This window comes from Poecilia reticulata, linkage group LG14 (genome assembly GCF_000633615.1).
Source record: "Poecilia reticulata strain Guanapo linkage group LG14, Guppy_female_1.0+MT, whole genome shotgun sequence".
Classification (NCBI taxonomy): domain Eukaryota; kingdom Metazoa; phylum Chordata; class Actinopteri; order Cyprinodontiformes; family Poeciliidae; genus Poecilia; species Poecilia reticulata.
In genome coordinates this window covers 24910272-24922924 of record NC_024344.1, presented here as the reverse complement: position 1 = coordinate 24922924, position 12653 = coordinate 24910272, and the positions used below count along the sequence as shown (strand labels likewise).

The 12653-nt window shown below is 36.6% G+C and overlaps 1 protein-coding gene across 2 annotated transcripts; it reads right to left on the bottom strand.

Annotated features, from left to right (window-relative positions):
* Positions 1-2977: 2977 nt before the first annotated feature.
* On the bottom strand, positions 2978-12598 carry htr3a (5-hydroxytryptamine (serotonin) receptor 3A). 2 transcript variants are annotated; one of them, XM_008428570.2, is made up of 10 exons: positions 11837-11921; positions 10040-11151; positions 9521-9684; positions 9358-9402; positions 8426-8535; positions 8169-8338; positions 6969-7129; positions 6484-6694; positions 5291-5527; positions 2978-4683 (listed from the first exon to the last, which is right to left on the bottom strand). In XM_008428570.2, exons 3-10 carry the CDS (start codon positions 9542-9544, stop codon positions 4373-4375), a joined length of 1269 nt encoding a protein of 422 aa, XP_008426792.1. In that variant the 5' UTR covers positions 9545-9684; positions 10040-11151; positions 11837-11921; the 3' UTR covers positions 2978-4372. The 2 variants fall into 2 exon arrangements, with proteins under 2 accessions (XP_008426792.1, XP_008426791.1); XM_008428569.2 differs by lacking the exon at positions 10040-11151 and having other exon boundaries at positions 11837-12598.
* Positions 12599-12653: the final 55 nt, after the last annotated feature.

Genomic DNA, 12653 nt, shown 5'->3' with positions numbered 1-12653 from the left:
TATTAATTATGCATGCATGGAAGATGCTTTGAAGTTAATCCCCATGACGTTTCTTCTTTCACTGTTCTCATCAAACGTTTTCTTTTGTTAATTTTAGTGCAGTAGTTTGTCCAACTCCAACACCTTAAATAAACTCAGTCAAGGAGCTGTTTCCGGATGAACCAGAGGGGGGATAATTTTATTTTATTTATTTTTTTAATTTTGTTCAGCATAGCAAACTTTGGTGAATTTTATTATGAACCAACCATCACAAAGTACTGAATAATTGTGAAGCAAAAAATAAATCTCATTAATTTAATTATTCATTTAAGTTGGCGATTCGAAACCACAGATCTAGAGGAAACCCAATATGTATATTGGAGCGGTCCAGTCAAAGTCCAGATTGATGTTCAGATGTTTTCCATCCATTCTGGATAGAGAACATTGCATTAAACTATTCAGTTTTGATGTGAGGAAAATATGGAGTAGTTAATTTCCAAGGCTGAGATATTACAGCATTCAGAATATTTATTTTAAACATTAAAAGTAATATCCTGCTCCTTCCTCCTGCGCTGAATAAAACCTGAGGGAAGAGCAGCAACGGCACATGAGGCACTGAAAATAATCTGGTGGTTCAGCAGCTGCTTATAGAAGCACAACCCGGCAAACGGAGGCAGGGATGGCCTCAGCCAATCATATCACAAGGGTGTGCCACCTCCAGACACACCCCTGGGTTTTCTCTGAGACCATCGTTTGAGCTGAAAAGGCTTATCTTTTTAAAAACCAACCTGATTCATGTGATAAAATATTAGTGCCGGTTTATCTTCCGGCAGTGGATCATATCCATATTTAGTTATTCATCAATAATTTTTGCTAMGTTTATGCTTTTATCCAAAGCAACTTACTAATGGGATTTATAGCAATGCAGTAAAAAACCAAAGCTCATAATGTAACATCCAAATAAAATATATAGATTCTTTGAAACTATTTTGAAGTTGATCTAAGTTAAATTTCAAAGTTTGCAGAATTTACAAAATGTGAAATAGTGTGAAAAGTGTCTTTTTTTTCAGTGTTCACGTCAAACCAGAAATGTATGAAAGACATTTGTCTTATTTAATTACATATGTCCATCTGTCTGTCTGTCTGTCTGTCTGTCCGTCATCAGTTTGTCCATCCGTTCATCTGTCCATCTGTCCAGACATCATCCCTACATCAGTCTTCATCAATCTACCCCTCATGTCATTCATACAACCAATTATTCATCATTTCATTCATTTATTCATCTGTCATCGGAGGCTATGCTGACAAGCCTGAGCATTCACAACAGTCTCTGCTGTCTGGAGCACACTGTAAAGTAAACAATGATGATCGACAGCACTAAGACCCGCCTCCTGGCTGTGATGGGTTGTTTCTAGTTAACACTAGGAGAAAGCAGAGGAGCTTGATTTTTTTTTTTTTCACAGATGATCTGTCTCGTAATGTCATGATTCTGACAGTTTCAACAAATGCTTAAAAATATATATATTTTATAAAAGTTATATACATGTAGCTTTATGAATGAGATATTTCAAAGAACTGCTCGCAAGTTTGCAGATAATGTTTTGAATTAGAAAAGACCTTTTATAGCAACGCAGTCACAGCCAACCTTGACCCATATTCCAGTCCCGTTGAGGCGGAGCAACATCTTGAAGCATTTCAGAGGGAAGAAAGAAACTTTTCTTAAGTTCAGAAAAAAAAGTGGGTTTTTTGTTGGGTTTTTTTACATCAGGAGAGAGTTTTAKGTACAATTTGCAACACCTTTAGAAGCCTGTTTTTTTCTTTTTTTTGCTTTGTTTTTTTTTTTTTACCACGTTTACTGAAGTGAATTTTTACTTCACAACTGATGGAGTCCTAGAATCGCATCACGAAATGTCCTTCCAGAAAAGCAGATGAATGACCTCTAATTCATTCAAATAAATGCATGAGCAATTTTCTGTACTTAGGTGGTGCAGCAGGATGTGTGTTCTGGGAATTCTTTCTCTCCACCATTGAGAAGAAGCAAGCACAGATCACTAATATGAAATATTCAGTCAAATCTGTGTGGATGCCTTTTTATTTTACGTATGAAAACCGTGTCACATCAAAGTGTCTCCACTGTGTYCTAATATCGCTCCAATATTTACTCATTTCCTCCATGTGACGCACTCACAATCAGATCTCTGGGCTACAGCATATTGGAAACTAATGAGGCCCCTCTTTCAGGATTTTGACGGAAAACAAAAACAGGAAATAAGGAGGGAAAAGTCATTGTGAATGGTTCTGTCGGACCTATTGCTTTGGTGTCACTTTGATCTTATTTTGGGGCATTAGGAAGGAAGGGGTTGGTGAATGGTTTGTTAGGCTTGTTAAGGAGGGAGTTTTCAGGTCTGATCTCTGACCCACATGTCTAAACACTCTTTCTCCTGTTTCTGTTCTTTGATCACTTTCAACACATTTAAATCAGAGCTAGAGTGTTTTAATCACTTAGTGTAGTAAATCCCTAACTCCTTTATATTTCTGACATTTTCTCCTTTTAATCAGAGGAACAATATTAAAGTCCTGTTGATTGAAAAATAGGGTTCACGTGTGGGTGGGTGCYGTAGAAGGAGGGGGATGTTGTTGTACATGGTGCCATCATGTGGTCACTGTGTGAACTACAGGCTGCTGGTAAAGTGACAGATAATCTGGAAACCAATAAACTGTAGTATACATTTTATACACCAAGACATAACGGAATTTTATTASAGTTGCTATTAAATAATAATGGTTGCAAGAAAGAGCAGTTAGGTAAATAATATAGTTAAAACGCCAGTGGTACGTTTTTCTTATTAAATGATTTATCTGTCATTTATTTTGTGTCAAAGCTATTGATTTATACACTCAATAACCTGAAAATTCAATTGTTTCTTTTTTTGTTAATGTATCTTTTCTTAAACCGTGCACACAGTTACATGAAGACAATTGGAGAGGAATAAAATGATTTCAAGTTAAATTTGTCTTTTTAATATGTCTTCAAAATTGAAGATATATTTTACAACATAGTAGAAATGTTTACAGCATTTTTTTCCCGGTCATTACACACAGCATTATTTTCCGTTGGCACAAAAACACAACCAAAATGTATGTGCATAATGTTGCACTGAAAAAAAATCGTTGTTACTGTCTTGCTGTATTACACCGTGTTAGCCAAGTTGTATTTTTCAGCATCAGTCAATGCAAAATGTACATTAACCTCAGACGAAAACKTAAAAGTCAAGTTTTGGCTTTCTACGAGTTAGCTCAGATTACAAGATTAGCCAAAGTTAGCGAGCTAACATAATCTTATATTCTAGCATTAGCTAAATTTAGCTAATATGCAGAGACTAGCTAACTTTTGCTATATAAATGCCAGCTTATTGGGTATTTGTAACTTCCTGTCTGCCGCTCTGTGACAGGCAGAACAGAGAGATAACCAGAAACTGTTGCCTACAGTTGTAGCCTGTAGTAATTAGCAAYAAAGAGATTAAATATTTTATTATAACACACATTCTTTGTCTGCTTACATCATTTCATTTATYTACATTTATCTACTGAAGAATCACAAAGTTGAGCTGAGCTCTTTTTAAATCTTAAACTGCTTTAAATCTGCAAGTAATATTAAAGCTGTCAGGTTTTTTTTTTGTTTGTTTTATGTTTCATGTGGAGAAATAAGACACTTTGTGTCAACAGCCTTAATCTGTAGCTCTCCAAAAACTGCCCTACTTCACATTTCCTAAATTTCAGGTTCAGGAAAGTCTAAATGCAAAAAGCAGTCCTAAAGAATTTGTTACCAATTTGCATATATTAAGTCATTAAATGTGTAGCAATATAGGACAAACGTTAGCATCCATTTATATATTCATAGATTTTTCTTATATATTTTYTCTTTTGGTAACCAAGTTTATTATCATTTCTCCTCTTCAGATTATTGTTTTTCATTTCCTAGTCATATCATTGTTTTCTTCAACTCAGTAGATATCTGGGATAAAACTTAACTTTGRCTTCACTAAYATCCCTGTGTTATCCCCTGTAATGATCCRTATTAACTGCACCTGAAACAGTTTGGGACAGAATGCCAATGTGCCTTTGGAGCGTCTCAGAAAGCTTTTGTATTCCTCCTGATGAAGCCCTTCTTGTTACTTTTGAGTCATATGCCTTCAAATTACCAGATTAGGCCCAAATTATAATGTTTACGAGGACATTTTAGTGTCTCGTCCTCTGAATTTACATAGTGGCCTCATCTAGAGGAGTTATTTCTCTATTCATGAATGCCTCCTTTATCCGATGAGCTTCAGCCACTTATACTTGATATACTTATTTGWRATTGACCTACGCTGACTGGGTGRAGGGGCGAAACTCAGGCCACCTGCCAGACCGACCACAGAGTGCCCAGTGTRATGCTGTAGGCGATCACGGCCACTAGGTAGACTCTGAAGAGCAGCACGTCCAGCACGTAGCCAACCTGGAGCCACTCCTTGGCGATTTCCCGACAYCGGTCCCTCTTCTCCAGGAACTGCCGAATGGCCGTCACCTCTTGGAGGATGTTGTCCATGACGGGCGGAGTGTTGTCCCTGGATGGGGCCAGGCGAAGTCCAAGCATCCCACCCTCTCTGTCCTGGTGGCTGAGCCTCTGGCCTATCTCACAGGTGTGGTGGAGGGAGCACTGGGCTGCAGAATGAGACAAAGGTGTAATTTTGTTATTTAGCYTCTTACATCTATGAAGAAAGCRATTGGTAGAAAGTATTAAAGYGGCTCAAAGATTGGTTCTTATTTCGCTAGAKCTGAMATATTGTGTGGAAGTGTGGGGTAGAACTTAAAATCGAGATGGAAATCTTTCAGTGTCTAATGATTYGATTTTGAAGTTAAAGGTCACAATTTGAAAAGAAAAATTTGATTCAGAAATTATTTTTAGTTCAGAAACCAATTTTTCTATTCAAACGMTCTAAAGATTCTGCTGKAGATAACGTGACTGACGAAAGGAAAAGACAGTGTGAACAAATAGAACATTTAGAATAGACAAAATACCCAGATTCTTTTTAGATTAATCTCAGAAATATTGTAGAAAAWTTTTTTACCTGAAAAGTCAAGTTTGAAAAGTAAAACATTTGCTAGAAAAAGTTTWAAAAATGTTGCGATYTCAGAAATTTTCTAGAAAAAACTCAGAAACTTAGAAAATTTACAAGTTTCTTCAAAAAAAATTCTGAGGCTAATCTCAAATTTCGGAGTTTTTTCTAGCAAATKTTTTACCTCTCAGACTCAGGCTTTGTTACCTTACCCGTCCCGTAGTTGTATTCCTTGGAGCGGTCCAGCTCTGAAGCCTGAGAYGACAGCCGCGCACAGAAGCGGTGCTTTTTGTGGATGCAGAAGAGAACCGGAGCTCTTTCCAGGACCAGGTACTTCACCCAGTGGGGGACGGGTGGCTGCAGATCCTGCTTGTGGACCAGACGAACAATCAGTACGGTTTCTGTTAGGCTGATCACCAGGAGAGCCATGCAGACCACGAAGTACACACCTGCAGGACCAGGTAAGAGCACAAAGATTGACAGTTTTGGAGATGCAGTACAATGCAACTTGGTTTCAATATGATGTGAAATGGAAGACCTCTGCTCTTTGCCATCTGGCTTTGCTTCTCCTCAACTTCCAATGTTTTGACACTAATGTTGGTCAAATCCAAAGATTACTGTAAACATAGGTCTTCCACAGGTTTCARTTTGAAGTTGACMCGCTATGGGATGTGAACATATAATATGAAATGAAATAATACATTACAATGTGATAAGATACATTACCAAGTTAGGTGAGATACGTGAGATGATATAAAAWWAMRMMAWYYKGRARSMWTTTWAWCMMSGGKTTKKWRSMWYYYMWTWRSYTKSYKSMWMRKWAARRRKTKKKKTTKKWAWTTYYKKWRKKSYKRAAAWTWRRMYTTTKKTTTTTKRAAAAAMMMMAKYATYCATTATTTTCCTGTTGGGTTTGATACATGGTTGTTGTCCAAATTCAATGTGATACAGTAAAAATCTGAAAYAATACATAATTATTATTTCATATTAATAATTAATTAATCTGAAATAATAKGTTATTTCAGATTAATAATCTATTATTAATCAAATAATTTGATTATTACAAATCAAATTATTGTGATTTGTAATAATTTGACATCCGACTGTATAAAATAATATTATAGCATAGCGTGATGCAGTTTGATTAAGATTTATGTAATGCGTGTCCATGTTGAAATATTTGACCTGAGACAATCTGATATGATTTAAAATGAGACAGAAAAATTCAATATAAATAATTCAATATGCTGCATTACAATACTGTTTGAGTAAATTAGTTTTGGATAAGTACTGTTCGCACACAAAAAACAATAACAAAAAAACACTCAGAATGATGTTGCATTTCTTTAGAGATAATTAAAAAGTCTTTTGGTTAAATGGAAACTCCTTTTTTGTGAACCCCGGTCACCTATCAGTGGCGTTCCGATGGCCGTGGCAGGCAGAGTGTCGGATACGATGATGAGGAAGACAGAGTAGCCGAGCAGCAAAGTGATCTTAAAGGAAACTCTCTCTCCGCTGTCTGGAGGCAGAAAGAAACCAACGATGTCCATCACCATCAGGAAGATGCTGGGCAGCAGCAGGTTCACGGTGTAAAACAGCGGCCGCCGTCGGATCACCACCTGGGGAAAGCAACTGCATGTTAGGCCGGATAAGAAGCCTGGCTGTCAGGACAGAAAACCGTTTAAACTTTAATATGTTACTAATTTACACTTTGTATGTGTGACCTGAGAATGAGTCATCCGTCTAGATAAGCTCCAAACCCAAAATTCATCAGAATGTGGAATACAAAACGTAAAACAAGCAAACGTCTAAAAGATTTTTGTCCTGTTTGGTGTTTCCAATCTGTTGAGAACATGCTCATTTAATCTCAGTAGTTTTTCCTTGCACACTCACGTGGAACTTCATCTCTGCGTAGTAGTCGTCGTTGTCCACGCTGAAGATCTTGTAATTGGACAGAATGTGCAGCAGCTCCCACTCTCCCTGGTTCATGAAGACGCTCTTGTCGTCCCGGAGTTTCTCGGGGCTTCGCATCAGGGTGATGTTGATGTCATCGACTGCAGATCAAACACAATGTTTGGAGCAGCGCGAAGCAGGCCTGACAACAAGTCAGCTCTCATTCGCCCCCTCCGCTCTGTGAGCCTAAACCACAGCAGGAGGCGCCAGACAAAACAACAACGCTGTGCTGCTTTGGAGGTGAAATCTGTCATTTTCTGTGGGTTTTTTTTTTTTTTTTTGTCTTTTTAAAGATCTAAGATTTAAATTTTAAAGCAAAAAAATAAAAATAAAAAATGATTTTATGTTCAAAGAAAACACATATAGCATCTCAATAAACAGAACACTGCAAAAACACAAACTCCCACCAATTATTTTTGGTCTACTTTGCAGTGCAAATATCTTGGTACACGTGAAATCAAATAAAACTAACTTACAAGTAACTTTTCAGCAAGATATAGGAGTTTGTTTCAAATCAATCATTTATTAGTATTGGTGAAAAAGCCCTTGTTCCACTTATAAAATGGAAAAAAAATGTATTGTTATAAGTTTAAAATAACAATATTTATTCATATTAAGGAATTACTCACTTAAAATAAGGTAATATATCTTGCGGAAAAGTTACTTGGTAGTTTTGTCTTATTTTAAGTGTACTAAAATATTTACTCTAGTTTTATTCTGTTTGCACTGTTTTGCAATGAATATACTTTCTGAGATTGTAGCATTATTCTCTATTAGATTAATGCAACAGTTATTCTGTTGCAATTGATGTGTGTGTGCATGTGCGTGTGTGTGTGTGGGGGGGTGTGTGTGTTTGGGGTTTGCATTATTCGTGTGTTAGCAGCGCATCACATTTGCACCTCCATAGAAATCTTCATTTTAAAATTGCATTTTACATTTACTCAGATTATCTTTGATGTTAAAATTAGTTTGATGATCTGAAACATTTACGCAAGAAAAGTAAAGCAAAGCAAAAAGAGATTAACTTTGTAAAGAGGCAAGTCTGTGTTTGTACAGCACTGTTATTATGTCTGAAGGTTTTTAGATCTCAGCCAATCAATTAACATTTTGTATTTCCTCTATGAATAAATGCCGATTTACTGGTGTGGAGCCAGCTCTGGAAGGTGAGGCTGCATTTCTGGACGTCGAACGGGAAGTTGTAGATGTTGAGTGTGCAGGCGGTGACGACCTGGATGGGCTTGTAGTTCTGCACCAGACCCTCGTGTGTAACGTAGACGTAAGGAATATCTGGAGACTTCCCCACATCGACGCTGCCAGTTACACACAGCAAATGCAAACCATGTCTGTATGATCACATTCAGTGCAGCGGAAGGGCCAAATTGAAGGAAATCTCTTACAATTCGTTGATGAGAATGTCAGGAACCCAGACGTTAGCTGTAGGCAGGGAGACTTGCTTGACTTCATCAAAATCCTCTGGGTTCCACACCAGGAACTCATCCGTCCATGACTGAAAGATTCAACGCCATAAATAATCAGATTCTAACAGCAGGGAACTTGTTATACACTTATTGTGCATAACGCAAAAAAGAATAACCTGATCAATATAATCAGACATAAACACTGTTGAAAGATTGAAGTTCTAAAACACTAGAAAAAAAAAGTACCTGATAAAAAAGAATAAAAATTTACACAAAATTCTATATTTATTTATGATGAAATCTAAAACATTAGAGCACTGAAACAGTTAATTCAGATTTGGATCAAATTAAATCAAAACACCAAGATATTTTACTTCATCTGAAGGACCCACTGTCTGCTTGAAGTTTTTTTTTTCCAATGTCTAGAGATTAAAACATTGTTTTTCACAAAATATCAATAAGTAGCTATTCACTCGGACTATGGCTGGACAATTAATCAATAACAATATATATCACAATAGACACATCATCAACATCAATGGCTGATATGTTTGAAAGAATTTTCAATAATTTCACTGAACTCCCATCCAGAACCGCACAGCATTCTGGGGGATGTAGGCAGAGGAAACTCAGCTACTCACTCACTCTTTGGTTACCTAGCAACAATCTGTTGAGCAACTTGCACAGCATCAGCTTAAGGTATTGCTATCGTGTCTCATAACGTTTTAAAAATAACAAACAACTGCATGGAGTGAAAAGGTCACCAGTTTGGCAGAATTTCAGATATTTATAACAGAAAAACAAATTAATAATTATCAATATCCACTGATATGAAATGCTTATATTGTGACACGCTTTTCAGCCATATTGCCCAGCCCTAACTCAGACGGCTCAATAGTCATTGCTCTTACCTGCCTGTACCACACATACGTCGTCAAAACCTGGTTCTTCTCGTCCTTTATTAAGATACAGAAATACACAAAAGTCTAAAATCCATCACATTGCTGAAGTGCCAGTAAGACGTTGATCAGTCCAGAGGCATTCCTGAATCACTGAACTGTGAGCAGAACTCACCACGCTGAGGATGGAGTAAACCATGAGGTCTATGGCAACGATAGTGGACGTCCTCCAGTCCTTCACAGGTCTCACTCCTTTCTTATATCCAGCGCTCAGGAAGTCAGCCAGCCGCACCAAGGTGGCATTGGCAAACCTTCCAGGGTTACTGGGCGGCTTTTTAACTGGAAAACAGCAAATTATTTACGTTCGCATGTGGATCAACAGGAAGGAAAAATGCTCTTCACATTAGAACAGACAAAAATTGATTAAATTCCCACCAGAGGCTGGTAGCAACCGTGGTAATTCACACGTGAACAGAAATCATGGAAACTTTGTCTGCAAATTATGTTATGTGTTATAAAGTGGAATTCATGCACTAAATATATCACTAATAGAAATAAACTCAGCTGTTTTAGACATAACTAAGGTTTCTTTTTGACAATATATAACACAAGAAACTAAACATAATGATGCCATTAAGTACAGATACTTTAAATCATTTAAATGTACCGGTTTATGGTGAGAACATAATCTCACCATAAACCAGCCACCACCAGCTGCTGATCTCAATAATCTGTCTGTTATTCCATTAGCAGGTCCATCTTTTCCATGAAAACAGTAAGAGATTCACTCAATCACCATGGCTTATGTAGGCATTCACAAGACTCCACTGCTGAAAAAAAGCATGCTTGTTGCAGAATATTCAAATAAGACCAAATCTCCAATTTTTGGATATTTTTGTTTACACCATGAAATTTCGAAGGAAAATTTCATTCCACCTAACCCTCAAAAACTACAATAAATGTGAAATTTGAAGATGAAAACGTGATAGTATAGGCAGATCTCATACACCTGAAGGACGGAGGAGCTGAGGAATGTATATTAATGTTCTTCATAAGAATCTAATAACAAAACCGGATATTTTTTCAGTGAGACTAAAGCAGAAAACCTTTGAGATTTAATGAAAGTTTGAGTGGAAGAATTGGTTACCTGAGTAATAAAGCATGTCACCAGTTTCTCCGTTCAGGAAACACTTTGATTCTGTTATTACCAACAAAAGCCGCTGAGCGTGGAACACATTTCAGCTCAATGCTTTTCTCTTGCTGACATTTCACTTTATTTCAACTAATTTATAGACTAATTTGTGTTGATTTCTTGGTATGTGTGGATCTCTTGGGTTATTAGAGACGTTCAGAGTGGATTTTATGTCAGCAGCCTCAACACAAAGAAAACATTGATGCTTTCACTGCTTATTTTTTTCTACAGAATTATAACTCAGCTGTTACTTCACACCAAAACTAACAAAGGACATTTTATTCTGCTAACATTCACTTGCCGCTGTAAAAGTGACAAAACAGTAAAAAAGTGTTTTAATATAATGTAAAGTATTAAGCCTTACTAAATCTGTGACAATAAAAAGCGTATTATCTCCCTAAATTTCTTCAGTCTTTTTGCCACACTTGCATCTTTTAGATCCTGAAATAAATGTTAATATATGCCATATATAACCACAGTAAATATAAAATACAGTTTTTAAATTATGTTACTTATCTGACTGGATGTTCTCCTTCTTAAATGTAATCAGTTATTATCAAAAAAATTTGGAGCTTGACTTAATTTTGCAGCCCAAAAACCTCCTAAAGGTAGACCTGTGGAATGAGAAAATCTGTCAATTAAAACTTGACTAAATCAGAAAATAAGCTGAAAAATCTTAAAGCACCACTTATCGGAAGCAAGGTCAAATTAATGTTCTGTACTTTTAGGGGACTATCTTTGATTTAGTGAATTACTTTTGGTAAAATTAAACTGCAAGTAAAAAAAAAAAAAAACAATATGAAAGTTCAGCTAAAACTTCTCAACAATTTTTACTTCCATCAAACATGGTGAACATACTTGACATCTTACAAACATTTGTTTAAATTTTACATTTTATGAATTATGGATTTTTCCCTTTTGTTGCTTTAAGGTAAAATTTAAACCCCAATTTGTTTTCACAAACAACAAAATGAGTAGTAGTGAATATTTTCTAAAGTTAAATTTGAGTAACTTTAACTATATTAATAGATATTTGCAAAACAAAATACCCACCTTGCATCACTCTTTTGATTTATTATTTATTTATAATCAAATAATAAATCACAAGTTATAGTAAACTAATCATTTGTATGGATTAAAATTTTTGTCAGTATTATTGTTGAGCAATAATTTTGACAAAACTACACTAGTCTGAGCATTTTCATTGCATTAGACACCAAGACTGAATCTGGTGCTTTAATCTTTGGTAGGTGTTAATATTTCAGTTCTTATAGTGCATTAAAGTAGAGTGTAGTGTACCTGTGCAGAAGGTAGCAGCTCCATGGAGCAGCAGGTAAAGAAGCGCTGTCCAGCCCGATGACAGCCTCATGTTCTGAGCCGACCCGGGTCTCTGCTGCTGTGACGGCTCTCCTGTCGTTCTGATGGAAGACCTCAGCAAGCCCGACTCCCTTATCCTCCATATCCATCAGCTTCACGCATCACTTCACCCACTTCCACTATGAAACCCTGTTAGTGTCAGTGGGCTGCGGAGGGCGTATCCATGAGAAGCCCCTCCTCTCCACTCCATAAAGAAGCAGCTCACTGAGGTGACTGCAGCAGAAAGTCCATCTAAAGATCTCACAACATGTCTGAGAAATGAGCTGGAGCTGAGTGAAATGAATTAACTTAGAGGTTTTTAGGCAGGATTCCACTTAATCTGCTGTTCAATTAAAAGTTATTTACTCCAGATGATTTATGGCATTAAAAAGTAAAATTCAGTATGTCTTATGTTTTTTCTGCTCCAAAGGTAATTTTGGCAAAATACCAAATATTTCTCAGGAAAATTGATTTTTTTTTTTTTTTTGCTCCAATAAATAAAATTAAAGCTCAGTTTTTGATACTTGAGGTTATTTAGCGCAGGGCTTCCCAAACTTTCCCCCCAAAGTGCATCAACCTGTGGCCAGGGACCCCCTCTGTAAACCCACAGACAAAAAATGTAAAGAAACATCAAGTATTAGAATGTTTTTTACTCACTGCTCAGCAGTGGTGGGAAGTAACGAAGTACAAGTACTTCGTTACTGTACTTAAGTACAGTTTTCGTGTATCTGTACTTTACTTAAGTAGATTTAATAATGGG